The sequence below is a fragment of the Aythya ferina genome (genome assembly GCF_964211825.1).
Source record: "Aythya ferina genome assembly, chromosome: 4".
Taxonomy (NCBI): Eukaryota; Metazoa; Chordata; class Aves; order Anseriformes; family Anatidae; genus Aythya; species Aythya ferina.
Window position 1 is genome coordinate 24,197,034 of NC_140300.1, and position 15,585 is coordinate 24,212,618.

The following is a 15,585-nucleotide window of genomic DNA, read 5'->3' on the forward strand; positions in this document are numbered from 1 at the left end:
CACAGGTACAGCTTCTGCCTGGCTTTAGGTTCTTCCCCTGGTAGTCCAAAGGAGACAGTATAGTGATGAACTCCAAGGTCAAGAGAACATGGACATGCAGGACTTGGTCTTCAGGGTAAAGCAGAGCCATATCAACGAAACCCACACATTTGCAAGAACAAGCTATAAATATGTCTTGCAAAATACTGTTTAAAGCAAGTTTGTCCTTCCTTGGATGTATGCAAGTGGAATTGGTTTTATTATAAGGTCAAGCACAGGAATTGATTCCCAGACATATATGGTTTGGGATTTGCACATTACCCCTACTCTTATCCTAGGCTAGTTGGAGACCATGTTTTCCTGAGAACCTTCCTAAGATACTGATAAGAAACCCTTTGAAGAAGGGTCTGATCCTAGAGAGGCTGTTCTTCACACATACTGCCTTAAGCAGTTGGTGTACTCAGTAACTTAAAAGGAAATTATTTTAAACCCTAAGAAAGAAAAATGGGATAAAAACAAATATATGAAAATCAACAAGGGGAAGCACATCAAACAGAACTCAGAAGTCAATATCACTAGATTCTCAAATCCAGTATTTTTTTAAAGCTTAGTTTAAAAAATATAAAAACTGTTACAAAAAAAAAATAAAAATTAAAAATCAACTTGCCACATGGGTAGGTGGAATTTCATGTGTGTGGTATCAAACTGAACTCAAAGAGTGTACAGGGTAGTTTCTTTGGTTTTATGCAGATTAAAAAGGGGGTTACAGAGAAACATTTCAATAGAAACAATGCCAATGCTGTAAAAATGCAGCCCTGGAAAATAAGAGAAAGTTATCATCTTTATTAAGTACTCAAATGCTCATCAGAAAGTCAGATGCAGAGATTCTAGCTGTACATGCAGCTGAATAAGCAAAATCAATAGCATCAGTAACTGCAAGTGTGCAAATGCTGAAGTAATGTCTGAATAACCGCCTTTCCCAATACTCTCATATCATCCTTACCAGATTAATGAGTCTTCTCATTGCATGTTCATGTGAGCAAATGCATTCACAAGGATCAAATCCACCTTCTGCCATGGTTCTCTGGATAAACCTGAACTCGTCTGTGAACACCTAGGAAAAATAAGAATAAAGGTACAATGAACTCTTTTTTCAACTGACCTTATTTTACAGACTCCCACATCAAATTTCAGCTCATTTAATGCCAGAGTGAAAAGGCAAGACAAAGCAGAGTAATCCTATTATTCCTTTGGCAGCATGAATGAAGAAGTCTGGTGTGTGCAGTTACCTTTTGATGTTGCTGAAAGCAGTGTCTCACACAGGCTTCCTTAGAGAGCCAAATAATTTTTTGCAAGTATCTGTGAATCCCCCCTGAGTTTTCCTACATACCACTATGAAATGTAGCCTGACAAACAAGAACTACACAAATTAAATTCTGGTTTCTCATCTGCATAGTGGGACTTTTAAGTGTATGAATACAATTTGAAAAGTCAGGGGAACTTGTGTTCTTAAACCCCTTACAAACTGTTGGCTTTCTCCCCCTGGATCAATGTACAGGAAAATAATTTAAAATTCTGTAACTTCTTTGCTAGAGGGGGAAACAATCATCCCCATTGTATAATGAAAGCAAGCAGCAGGGGTGCAAAAGTGGATGTACTTGGAAACGCTTTAAAAATGGAGCTACTCATACCAATTTTAGATCAAAGAAGTAGGTCATCCAGCTAGCTACACAGAAAACAAAACTTCAAAGATGCTGTAATGGACACGGAAGGGAAGCCATTCTAGGTCATTCACCTGCTAAAACCACTTCCACACCAGACACTCAGCAATAGCACGAGCCCACCTTTACTGTTCAGCAAGTTTTCTCAGTGACTTAATTGATGGTCAAAAGGGGCAGCAAATTGTAAGGCATTTCTACCGCTGTGGTCAAGTCAGGGATTGTCTTCTCTCTAACAAAGACTGTTAGGATGCACGAGATTAGTTCTCCAGAATGATACTTCCAAAGTATGACTGCTTAACTTGGTATTAATAAGGTGAGATTCAGATTGTGTTTGTGCTGCACTCACTGGGGTCCTAATGTGAGGTAACTGGCAGGCTTCATAAAGGCAGGCGCATGGAGCAGATACAACCTGTCTGCTTCCTAAAGTAGCTTGTGGAAGTGCCAGCCTTTTGTTGAGGGTGTGCTCAATGAGCAGATGTCGTGCTCTGCAACCTTCACCTTTAAAAACTCAGGGCCTTGATTACACACAAACATCCTGATATTCTGATCTCATTAGGAGAAAGAGCAACAACCCATACGGCTGTAAGAGATCTTCATACACCAGAACGTGTCACCACAGTTGTTCTTCCTTCCTGGGGTAAGAAGCGGAAAAAAGAAAACGCACTTCCAAAGTCCTTCCTCCATTCACTCTGAATGCTTGCCACTTTTCCGTGTTACCCTCTGCCATGGAGCAGAAGGCCAGATAGTGAAAGAAGGTAAGAGAGATCTGTATCTGTGTTATAGAATATCTACTCCAGTGCAGTTATCTGCTTGGGTCTTCACTTTTTAAAAAGAATACTAAATACTGAAAAAGAGCACAAAAAATATTGAAGAGATGGAGGAAAGGTGGTTTAGATAATAAAAAAGATTAATCTGACAGTTTATTGAGAAGACTGAGAGATTACGTAGCGTACAGATTTGCATAGAAAAATAAACCTAAGTATTGAAAGAAGTTCTTAAATTTTAACATGAGTTCTTCTATTTTAGCATGAGGCTAAAAGCTCTGATAAAAACCCTGGTAAAAGCCCTGGTAGCACCAAAGAGTGCAAAATGGTTTCTCTGGACATACGCTGACACCCAGAACAAGGCACTTGAACCAGTGAAGGTGTAAAACAGTATTTAATTCTAACTTGAGGGATTTAGGAATCAGTATCACATAGTAATGGCACAACAATTAAGAGAGCTGGGTTGTTAATCTGTATAAGACTAGGAGAAATCAGATCATCAAATAATCATCACCAATGAAACCATTCTTTGTTGAGCATGCAACTGAAAAAGATTAGACAATAACGAGGAAAAGAAATCTGTCATACAACATCATAAATATAAGGAGAGGTGTGCTAGAAGGGGTTTACCCCAAGGCATCTGCAATGTACATGACAAATTACCTGAACAAGATAAAATAAAGCAGAACACATGTCACCAGGTAAAATGCCTTCCAAGCTTTTCAGCACAGTCTTCCTTACAAGCTTTCTCACCTTCAAATGACACTTAAAGGAATCATCCCTCATCTGTCCCTCCTTCAAGCCTATACCAAACTCTTACTGGCAAAGGAATGAAGATGGACCATTTATAGTGAGAAGAACACTATTTTTTCTCCAGACAAAGGACTGGATGAAATAGATTTTACATGCATCTGTCCAGTGACAAGGCATAATGAACCATTCTGTACTATATGATGATTTTCACTTGTAAAATGACTCTCACAGACTCTCGTGTCTGTGTTCCTCATTATTGGCTTAATCACTGGATTATTTGTAACACACTGTGAATGTAGAAAGTGCTCGATATCAGCTAAGCTCCGTAACTAGATCCCTAAGTTTATTAACGTCTCACTCCCGTGTAAGATTTGGAAATAAGAGGCCAGTATTTTTATCTATCTGGGAGCAGGATTCCTTGGCTCCGCCGCGTGCTCTTAGGCAGCCCGTTCACAAAACCCTGTGCCAGCCCTGCAGCGTGCTTCCTGCCTGCCTCCCGCTACTCGCAATCGTCCGACCGCACGTCAGCTGCTCGTTTGTTCTGCCCAGCTCTGACCTCCTCGCTGAGCCACGCCGACTCTCCACCTTCTGCAAATACAGCTCTTCCACTTACAAGAAAGAAAAAAAGAAGAAGAAAAAAAAAAAAGGATATGCAGGATACGCTCCCTTCTTTTCTTCATGACCTGGAGAAAGAAGAAACATGCTTGTGGCTTTGTTTTACTGTGTTTTCTGTACGTTCTCCTGTTTGTTGTAACCTTGGTTTTCTTGGAATTTAGAGAGTAACTGGTGAGAACACAGCAATTGGTGAGGCCGTGGCACCAAATGAACGCAAGCACTCAGACAGAGCTACTTTCAACCTCGTTAAAATGACTGCATTTTGCTTCGGCTATGCTATCGGTAAGGCAGTATTTAACGCCGGGTTTACAAACAGCTGGAAGATGTGTTTGGCAAACAGCTCTCAGCGCTAACAGCTGCAAGGTACATGTTACGGCCCCCAGATAAGCAAAATGATCCAGAAACCTTAATGAAGGAGAGAACCAGGAGGCGTGGGTGAATACGACATACCATCAGCGAGTCAACAGGACTTCTTCGGTGTAAAGAGGCCCACGGAGGCAATCACAAACAGCACTTCTGAAATTAAAGTGCTGCAGCCAGAGCCAGGACTGCTATAATTCAGGAGCAAAACAGGAGACGGTCTCTGATGAGTTAAGGCAGAAATAAAAGCCCACCATTACCTTCCGACTGGAGCAGCTATTTGCAATTGTAGGCAATGAAGCCATATTGAAAAACATTTCCATGCAATTGTTAAAATCATGAGTCTTCTCAGCTATGGTAATTATTGTAAATTGTTTTTTCTTTTATTGTCTTTCCCAACCTGAGCCCTACAGCTGCGTGGTGTATTTTATACATCCTACTATCAAAAAAACAATCTCAATGTTGTCTTTTTTTTTTTGGACCTGGAGACTCTCCTATACTTTAAAATTCTTGTAATGACTATACATTATTTCCCAATTCGGCAGCATCTCTCCTGAGTGAACAGCATGCAGCTGGTGAGCTCTGGGAGACAGAAATTATGCTCTGCTTTTCTCCACCCTCATCATTACAAAACTGAATTCCTTTCTAGCATGAAGGCAAATGAGAAGTTTTGTCCACTTTCCATGGGCTGGATGCTCTCCAGCGTGACTCCAATACTATGCTGTTTAACAAGATTGTCCAGGTGAACTCTACTCTTTAGTAAAAGGAAGTGTACAAAATGATCATTCAAGTTTTTGAAGAAACTCACTACCCAAAGCACATCGCCAGCATGACTACAGATTTATCACAGCTCAAACACGGCATCCTGAGCACTAAAACTTTACACCCATTAAGTCTCATCTTTCCTGGGTCCAAGCACTCTTGAAAATCACACACAGCATACACACAATACAGTTTTTTTTTTTTTTTTTTTTTTTTTTTTCCTGCCAAGAACTATTTTTGCTGTGTTGCTATTTCCTTGAATATTGAAGGTTGGAAGTCCTTAGAAGCAAAATATCTCACAATGCAGCAAACAAGTAGCAGGAACTTCCCACCTTACTTTAAAGAGAAACAAAATCTCCCCTATTTAGCTCCCTATTACTATTTTACAGACAACTGCAACATCTCAAAGCATAATTATCAAATATCTCTAACATGCCATAGAGTTAATTTTGCTTCTGAGTTCAGCTTTAGAGAAGTACGGCAGAACAAGTGAAAATACGTACAAAAAATTGAAATTAAAATGTAGAAAGAAAGCACTTGACTTGTTAAGGCTCCACAGGCATTCCGAAAAATGCTGAAGGGCTGAAACACCAAAAGCCACACACAAAGCATGCCTCAAAGAGAAAATGCCCATTTGAATCTTCCTGCCACAGGCAGAACCCCTCCCTCCCATAAGGGTAACCCTGTCCAGTTACTCAAAGTCCAGTTCAACATCACACAGGTATACGGTGAAATTACATGTAAAGGTATCTTCAGTGGGGCAATGCTGAAATCTTGCTAATTAAAAACCAATCAATAAAGAGTCTAAACATTCAAATCCAGCGAATCCAAGCTAACTTTGTTACACTGTGCATTTTCCTGCTGATTGCTATCTTCTCTCTCCTTGTACTTCACGCACATCCACGCAGCCCCGAGGGTTTTGTCAGCCTTTTGCTGAACCACCTGCCTCCAGCTCACCAGCCCGTTATTTGGCTGCCCACTATTTCAGCTGTACAACCAAACTCAGAGTAAGAAAGGCCAGGGAATTTTACCCACTGACTCCTGCATCGAGCTGCTCTTCAGACTGGCTTAGAGCACAGAGTGGAAAAACAATAGGCACGGATTTGGGGTTTCTCTCTTAAATAAACAAGCTGGAGACATGTGCAGCTGGGACTGGCTGATTTCACCTGCAAAGAACTTGGCGAAATTTCTCATTTCTCAATTACTGTCACCAGAAATGCAGCACGTTGCCTACCACCAGAGCAATATAAAGGAGGAACGAGGCAGAAATGATAACCAGGCCATTAAAAAAGCAAAGGAAGCAAATAACTAAACACAGGATAAAGCTACAGGACAGCGTAGGAAAACAAAAGCGCTCGTAGTTGAATAGGGAAGAAACATCACAAAAGGAGCTGCAGAAATAGGCAGAAAATAAGGAGAAAATAGGCAGTGCTTTAAAATAAATGCGGGCTATTCTGCCTGAAGTTAGTGGATGCATATTGCTCACAGGGATGAATCAAAATGAATCCAGAAGCCAAGGACCTGGCATAGACATCCTGTGGAGGTGGCCACATAGCCAAAAGCTTTCAGTTGCTTGGGTTATGGGACCGGCAGTAAGGAGCTTGGAGATTCCTACAGGGACTTCCTTCACAAAGCGACTTCCTCGGTTCAAACAAGGCTAAAAATAGGTTCTGTAAAAAAGAATTTGTATACAAATTGATACTAATGAAAACATCCCAGCGACCTGCTCTCCTCTGCTACTGTAATTTAAATAGCTCAAGTAAATGTTCCCTCTCAGAACTTGGGTCTGAAACACCGCAACACTACGTTTGGCTGTTTTTACAGTGGTAATTTTTTAATCCCTTTCATTAGCGATGCAAGGGAAGCTCTGTCCCATCACTTCCACGCTTACAGCTCCATCCGACTGGCACTGAAGGAAATGCTCCCACTGCTGTCGGCAGACCAGGATCCAGTGGTCCTGGAAGGTCACAGATCCTCAGAGGGCTACTCATGATCCTTCTCCACCAGGCCAACTCCTGGGCATTAAACGGAGTTTTTAGGACAAAAGAAAACCAACTGGCTGGCCGGGCACGAAAGCAGAACAGCAGGATGCAAATGTGGGCCCTGCACCACCACAGCGAAGTGTGGCTCCAATTACAGCCTCCTGCTAATTGGCCCCGCTCAGCCCATCCGTGTGGCTTTCCTCGTGGAAAGGGCTGCAGTGATTTTGCTGGCTGATACAATACCCAAGGAGAGCTCCTAGGCACAGCAACACTTTCAAAGCATAAACCGATTCCCCTCGGTCTCTGCCCTTAAAACTCTGGGGGGGAGGAGGAAAGCAGCTGATTTTGTCCTCGAAAGCATCAGCAGGTCTCCCCGGACTTCCAGCCGCAGCCTAATGAGTTGGCAAGTGTATTTTTGCACCGTGACTTTCCTCAGGATAATTAACAAGATCCGAGATGAACTTTTCAGTGCAGATTAAGCTCAGTCGGTTCCTTTCTTTCCCCACGGAAGCAGCGCTGAGCCGCGCACACAGACGTGGTTTCAAGAGGCACCGTGAGCAGTTGGAGCTCCGAGCAGAACCGTTCACCCGGCACATCCCGCTCAGCGCACGCTGCTGGGAAGCTTTCCTGCTGCCTCACAAACCGTTTGGTGTGTAAGTAAATTAGGAATTAATTTTCCAGTGTCATCCATCTGGTGCTTATTACAAATGCTGATTTGCTATCAAACAGCTCCTTAAAAGTAGGAGCAGAACCAAAGAAGCGCTGATCCAGGCACAAAAGGATGGATGCTTCAGTGACATGCCCAGACCAGGGAGGGAGCTGCTGAGCAGGGCCTGGCTCAGAACCAAGGAGAAAGTGCCAAGGATCTTCCTCACCTTCTTCCCAGCGGTCTCCCAGGACCACAGCAGCATTGGTGCACTCCTTGTCCTCGTCAACGTGTGACTGTCTCAACGCCACCAGCATCGCTCAGCCACCGGTGTTTTCACCCCAACGTGGTCACCTGGACGTGTCCCGAGGAGGTCAGGAGAAGACTTCTTCCTGGCAGCAACGAAGCAGGAGCCACACACAATGACTTGGGAGGGTTATGGGACGGCCAAAGCCCTCTGACAGCCAAGCATCACAATTCTTCTCTCGCCGAGGTCCGTGCAAAGCTCATGCTGCTTCCAAGGGTGGCAGGAGCTGGTACAAAGCTGCCAGCAAATGCACTGCTCGTGGACACCACACAAGGCAAACGAGGGTAAGAGCAGGCTGAGGTAAATCAGCTCAGGTCCAAATGGTTCATCAGGGAGCCCCAGATGGCACAGACGCTTCTTTGAGTTTAATTAAAGCCAGGCAACGTCAAGCACAAGCCTTAGAGGACAAGAACCCACGCATCCAAACCCCACTCTTCTGGTACTGCTCCCCGCTTTCCTCTTCGTGGCCAGTCCCCAGTAGCTGAGGGGGGAGAGACTTCAGAGGTGAAGGCTACCAGCCTGCTGCCAGTGGTTTGGCTTCTGGGGGAATTCAGCATTAATAGGACCCACCAAGATTTAAAAAAAGCTATTGGCTTGTTCCCATGCAGGTGGCCGAGCATTTCTTCTGGGTGAAACACTTGAAAAGGAGCTAATTATGCACAGCCAGCCAGGGACCAAAAAAGCAGTCCAGCTATTTTGGAATTCATTTACTAATATTTGATGCAGAACGCTAGTGCCAAACTCCAGCTGTCAGCGTTTGGTCATCCTTTTGTTAAAATGGTGACATTTCCCTGAAAGAAATCTCATCCCCTGCAACATGGAAGCTAATTAAGAGAAGATGTCAGTGGCACAGGACATTGTCCAAGAATAATACTCTCTTTTTCTGCAAAGTAAATGCTTCAGATGCACTTCAACATTTACATCTAAAGTAGAAGCTGCGACAACGGTCTAGGACAATGAAATTATTTCTATTACACTGGAGGACTAATGGAAATTTAATCATTTTGCTTGACATATGTTAACGCAAAAGGCTGGGCTACCCTCTGTAAAATTACTGAGCTGCTGCATCTAACCAGCTTACAGAGCAAACCGGGAGCCCTCTCCTGTGGTAAGGCAAAAACCCCATTGATTTTAATGGGATTTTACCCTTGAGCCGGAACTAGAAGAGCCAGCTCCAAGGCAAATTGGCTTACTTTCCTGCTTTTGGATAGCACCAGGGACTACCCGCGGCTTCTGCTGATATTCCTCTTCCCATTCCCCAGTAACAACTCCCAGTCCCCTCAATTTGGCGTCCCTGGCGCTGCACCAGCGCTGTGCTGCTGCTGGAAGCCGCACACACTGAGCCCCAAAGCCCAGCTCCAGGAGGACACCTGTGCTGTGCCACAGCCTCCAGGGCTAAAGGTTTGCAGAGCCGAGGGCCTGCAGGACTGATCCAAACCGAGCGGTGACACAGGGAAGAGGAGCTGGAGCTCCCTTCCCTGCCTTTTGTAGGGCAGCAGGGACAACAGGAAATCGCCGTCGGTCACCCAGCCGGAGAGGTGCTTTGCGCTTCACTTTCCTAATTTAAAATGATTATTTCCTTTCAAAGATGAAGTGTTGACAAAGAATATGCTCCTATAACAAACTCCATCTCTGCTCTTGTGTCAAGATTTACAGGTTAAGATTACCATTAATGTGTTCAAATGTACCAAAGCAACTTAGGAGCTCGAAGCAAAGCTCAGGACTCCAGCTCATAAGCAAATTACCGCGGCGTAACAAAGCCACTGCACAGCTGCTGGGCTGGGGGAACTGTCCCCAGGCACGCCCTTACCCCATGGGACTTGTGAGCTGAGGGGACTCTGTATAATCCACAAAAGAAAAAAGTTAAGGGGAGACACTTTCTTCCGAACTGCCAGGGCACCTGGGCAAATGCTGCAGCTCCGATCACCTGCAATAAATAACTCACTGCTTTGAAGTGACTTTTTTTGGATGCTCAAGAACTAAGAATTTAGACTTTTCATCGCTTTGCAAAAGTAAACATTAAAAAATTCCCTCACTCCTTTACAGAAGAAAGTACCAGATCAAAAACAAACAAAAATGATAGTTTTTCCAATGTCCTGAGACACAATGTCTTGTAGCCCTAAGCAATGAAATTTTCTGAGACTTGTTTATTAGGAGTACAATTATTTAGTTTATAAAATACCTTACTAAATCCTTAAAACTGTAAAAACAGGCTACTCCTTCACGTTACTCCAACCCCACACAAACATAAAAATTATATTGAAATTCTTTGGAATATTTTCCTTCTTTTTTTTTTTTTTCTCCGGGGATGACATATGTTTCTAATAACTTGCCACTGAGAAAACAGATTTAGCAGGGTAGCAGCATGCTGAGAAAGATAGCAGGATTTTCAATTTTCAGATGAAAGCAGCTCTATTCCCTGGCAGCCCCACTCCTAACCCCTTTAGGCCAGATCAAATTTTATCTGAAGCCAGCGGATGCCTGCCTTTGCCTTCAGTAGAAGTTGAATCAGGTTCTCTGCCTACCTGCAGTAAACAACTTGAGCTTATCAATTAGGGAATTTTTAATCAGCACTTCTACCGGAGGGAATCTGTTGCAATTAACAGGATTTCTGGGCTTGGTTATTTACATATGTTCAGCTCAACGAAGACCCAGTTTTCACCACAGAATAGCATCCACTCAGCAGACTCGCTGACTACTTTAGATCATCAAAAGGAAAGTGTTATGCAAATCGTGCGACTCTCCCCTGCACCTACGAGCAACAGATTTTTCAATCTATTCATTTGCATAAGGAAAATCCGTGGTACTGTTTCATGAGGTCAGGGTGGGTTGCTTTGAAACACGTCTCACATCTTCGTCTCTTAAGTCTTCCTGCAGGAAAGAAGGTAGATTGCACCTTTAGACGCTTTCCTTTCTACATATGGACTTGAAACTGAAGCACCCAACAATCTCAGTGCCTCAGAAAAGCCTCTATTGCCATAAATGCAGGAATATTATACTGTAATAGGATATACTGATATTATAATACCGGGATATTTCTGTGTTTCATGGAGTTCTCTGATAAAATCCTCATCCCCTGTGTTTTCAAACAGGGGTGCTGATGATAGGTGCCACCTAACCAGCCCAGCCTGACATGAAAGCAGTGAGCCCCACCGGGGCACAAACCCCTTGCAGAGGCACTCTTGTTAAGGCAACGCTGCTTGCACCAGGAAGCTTTGTTTCACACTTGATTTAGTCCGACTGTTTGAAGAGCTAACACCCGACTTTTCTTCACATCTGCATGCAATTTTATTCAGATGGTTTTTTTTTTCCTAAAATAACTTTTTTTACATATGAAAATTGGCATGTAATATTTAATCAGATTCTCTAAAATTATTGCCCTGCTAAAAATAAAGCTTTTACGATTAACCAGCAAGACATACATGAGCATGTACATACAACTATGTGAACAAACGAAGACCCAAACTCTGTTACTCCAGGTCTGCATTTGGCACCGATTTGACAAATAAAGCATTGCAAATGCTTATATCGTGTTAATGGCTGGAGCTGCATTTTTGTACAGCTTTTCTGTTCCTTTTGATAAAATCTTTTCTTCCCGAGCTCAGTGCTTTGGATCTGACATTTGTCTATCAGTTTTATAAAGTAAGAATGAAACTATATTTAGCCCCAGAAAGCCACGGGTCTTAATGCATGCAAAGCTGCTGAAGAATCAGAACTAATCTTAATGAGGAAAACTTTTATCAAGTGTAACTCAGTCTGTTCCCACCCAAACGGGACTAATTTGTTCTGTTATCTCTAAAAATACCAGCCAGGCTCTTTGACTTAAGCCTCTGAAGCATATTTGTTCAATTAACAGCCATGCAAACGTACAACCACGCAATCATGCTAGGGGCTGCTCCCTGCCCACCTTCAGATCTTTCACTAAAAGCCCATCAGTCACCTCCAGGGAGCTTCCTCCTGCCCCCACCAATACCACAGGCGAGGTACCACGATGGAAAGGGGAGGATAGGACCACGTTCCTCTGCTGTACAGCTACTGAAGTCCAGCAGAAATAAAGCTAACACTGACTGATCCTTCTCATACGCCTGGGTGCATCCCCACCTAATGAGGAGGAGTTGAGGCTTTCTTCAAATACGGGTTCCTGGGGAACTTGGGAAGCTTGCTGCTGGTGAGTCAAGGTCTGCAAGCTGAAGGAGCTATTCTGGGAAAAGCATATATATTTTTTTTCTTCCCTCTTTTCGTTCTTAACCTGAAGAAGCACTGCAAGATTTGGCTCTGTGGTATAACTTCACTAAATTTTCTCAGCTTCCACTGCACTGAGAGGGACTTGGGAGCACCTGGATCTCCCAAGTACTCAGCGTCTTGCAGCACCAGGTGCCTCATTAGCAACTGGATAGCTCTTTATGTATTAATAAACTGAATCTAGTAAGTTAGAGCAGAAAGCATGCGTAACACCAAGTGTGATAGTATATATGAATATGCTCACGGGCTCTCTAATTTGCTTCCCAAGCAGAATACAGGCAGATGACATCAATTTTTCTATCTATAAGTGCATCTGCCAAAATATTTTTACATCTGTTGCAAAAAGAAACCTAAATGTTCAAAGCACACAGAGTAAGAAACTGATACTTGGTATTGTTGGGGCACCATACACTTCCACTCATGCGCACTTTGAAAAAAGAAGATCTTGCTACTTCCATGGCACTGGCTTGAATTTCTGCAAAGACTCTTGATATTAGGTCCCATTATGACAAACTTAACAGGGACAAAATGTGGCCTTTAAGGGCGTATGTCAAATACCTAAAATATCTAGGAGGGAAAATTCTTAAACACGAACACGGGGTTTGTTTTATTACACATCTGTTATGCAAATAACATTCACGCATCGCTAATTCTGAAGTATAAATATATAAAAGCAGAAAATGAGAAGTTCATAACGAAACAAGAAGTCAGTTAGAAACTAACTTTCTCTAGAGCCAAATACCAACCTTTTGAAAGCAGACAGGGCAGTTACAAAACAATTAAAACCATAACACATTTTTATACTGTTTGTATGTAGACTGCTTCTTTAACAACAGGTATATTTTTCTTATTTTTCCTTTAAAATGAAGGAAGAACACAGACTGCAGGATGCAGCCCAGGTAAGCAGGCTGTGCAGTTTGTACTTAATGGACCAGACTCGTGGTTTTGGTAAGGTGCTGGAAAACCACTGCCACAAGCATGGCATACGAAACCCCACAGAACCACGCTCATAATGTTTATTTCTATAGGCAGCGAGGCTAAAATACAATCCGACCAGGACAACAGAATGGCTGCCACTGCAATCTCTGTTTGGAAGTGGACCCTCGTGGCCCTGAGCAGGTCAGGGACTCCCCTGCTTGCCAGGGAGACACGTGCCCCAGTGTCTTGTGCAAGGACCAACAGCATACACCCAGTCAGCCCTCAACCCTTGCTTAGCACCTTACACAAGATGATCTTAAACCACTTAAAACACAGAATTCCCTGCTACTCTGGAGTTGGGTGAGAAAAGTACATCTCATTTTACAAAAAAAAGGGGCAAGAGAACTAAAAAGAGCTCACGCACACCTACCTCAGCAGCAGGGGAAGGGATGGCACTGAGGACTGAGCCAGCAACCGTGCTGCTAACCGTTACAATCCCTTTTCTCTACCAATTGCTTATACCGTTTCGAGCCACGCTGTCAGTGACAGGGTCACTTTTGAAAAGCAAAAATCAATAATCAGCAACAACAGCTTGATTTCTTTCATCTGGACAAGTCATACGAATATGAAGAACAAGACGGAATTATCAGGGACCTTACTCTCTGTTGCTGCATGCAGGAAGAAATCAGAAGTAAGATTTTTTTTTTCTTTTTTTTTTTCTTTTCTTTTGTTTCTTTTTTTTTGTTGTTTTTTTTTTTTTTTTTTGTTTCTTTTGTTTTGTTGTCTTTTTTTTTTTTCCAGCTGATGTCTGCTTTTGAAAGTAACAGAAACGAGTAAAGGTCAGCAGCACTCGAAGAGCTGAACACGAAAGACTTCTTAGAAGCAACCCGCTAAAGCTCACTGAGGCTGTGCACACTAATGACATTAACATAATATGCTATAAAAAAAAAAAAAGAGTCCTGATGTTTAAAGGCTGGAGATGAGTTTTCGAGACTTATCTAGGCGCGTACACAAGGATGTTTACCAGCACTGCGCAGGCACACTCCCCATAGCCATAAATCCATAACCCAAAGATGATGCTGGAGACGGAGCGCAGGAACAGGTGTCTGCCGGGACGAAGTTTCGGAGGCAGGTCACGCACGGGGCTCACCTCATTGAGGAGCCGGGCTGTGGGCTCCAGCTCCTGGGGCTGGGTGTTGGGGACCCAGAGCTGGTGGCAGCTACGGAGGGGTGGCCATGGCTTGTATCGGGGTCTCTGCGGCCAGCAGCCCCCTGTGTGGCTTGCCCCGGCTGCCAGCCACAGCTGGGGGCACACGGATGAGGAATCCCCGGCTGGAAGCCCATCTGCAGGGTGTTGGTACCGTGACACCGTCCCTGTGCTGGGGGCTCTGTGCCCTACACGAGGAGCCCAATCCCCCCTCCAGCTGCACGCCCAGCCCAGCTGTCAGCCTGTCACTTCTCCGCGGAGCACCAACTGCAACCCCGGCACCCAGACCCGTCACCACACGGCACCCAAACCCCAAAGCGACCGGGGACGCCCCCCGGCCAGCCCCAAAAACCCGGCCCCGGCCTCGCTGCGGGCACTGCCCCGGGCTCCCCGGGGGGAGCGGCGGGGGGCGCGGGGGGCGGGCTCACCGTGCTCCGGCCGCCGTGCGAGGAGGAGGAGGAGGAGAAGGAGGAGGAGGAGGAAGAGGAGGCTGAGGAGGGCTGGGGCGGCCGGGCTCGGCCCCGCTGCTCCGGGCCGGCTCCCACGTCAGCCCGCACCACGAGACCCGGATCTGCCGGCTCCTGGCGGCGGGGCCGGGGCCGGGGCGGTGCCGCGCCGCGACCGCCCCTCGCTCCCGCCCCGCAGCGGCTCGGCCCGGCCCTGCCGCCTCGGGAAAGGGGGGGGGGCGATCCATGGAACGGCCCCCAAACGAAGGAACGGCCCCAAAATGAAGGAACGGCCCCAAAATGAAGCCCTCTCTTCCCCCTCGAGGGGAGCGGGCTGTGGGGTGCGGCCAGTCCTCGAGCTGAGGCGTGAGGGGCGTGTGGTGCGCGTCGCAGCCCTCCAGGAGCTCCTGGCCCCAAAGCCCCTCAGCAATAAAAGGCTTCCTTATGGCAGCAGTCCGGCTAGAAGGTGTGGGGTGAAGTTAGGAATGGGGAACTTGAGGTGGTGGCTGCTCGAGGCAGCCAGCTGGGATCGGCCGTGCCTGGCCAAGGCGCTGTGCAGGAGGATGGGGCCAAGTCCTGCCCTGGGCACCGTGACGCCACACCATCATGCACCGGGGATTACACAGGAAAAAAAAAATCTTGTTCTCTGATGTTTTCAAGGCTGGCTTACGTCCTTTGAGACAGAAAACATGGATGCTGCTGAATTGCAGTGAGAAAGGCAGGCGGGATGGGAGCTGCAGGCTCCCACCAGTCAGTACCTCATAGCACGAGTGCCTCCTACGGTCTGACACGGCCCACACGGGGACAACCCTGGCTGTTCTCATCACTTCTCCACGTCACAGCACGTTCAAACCCTCTTTCATGGCTATAGGGTTGCCATTTG

The 15,585-nt window shown here is 45.2% G+C and overlaps 1 protein-coding gene across 1 annotated transcript in view; it reads right to left on the reverse strand.

Moving 5' to 3' along the window:
- SMIM14 (small integral membrane protein 14) overlaps positions 1-14,840 on the reverse strand; it is a 38,116-nt gene extending 23,276 nt beyond the window's left edge. Inside the window, exons 1-2 of the mRNA XM_084518405.1 lie at positions 14,685-14,840; positions 983-1,093 (exon numbers count right to left, since the gene is read on the reverse strand). Of these exons, the coding sequence (XP_084374531.1) occupies positions 983-1,057 (75 nt within the window). The 5' untranslated portion in view covers positions 1,058-1,093; positions 14,685-14,840. The remainder of the gene's footprint in view (positions 1-982; positions 1,094-14,684) is intronic.
- Positions 14,841-15,585: the final 745 nt, after the last annotated feature.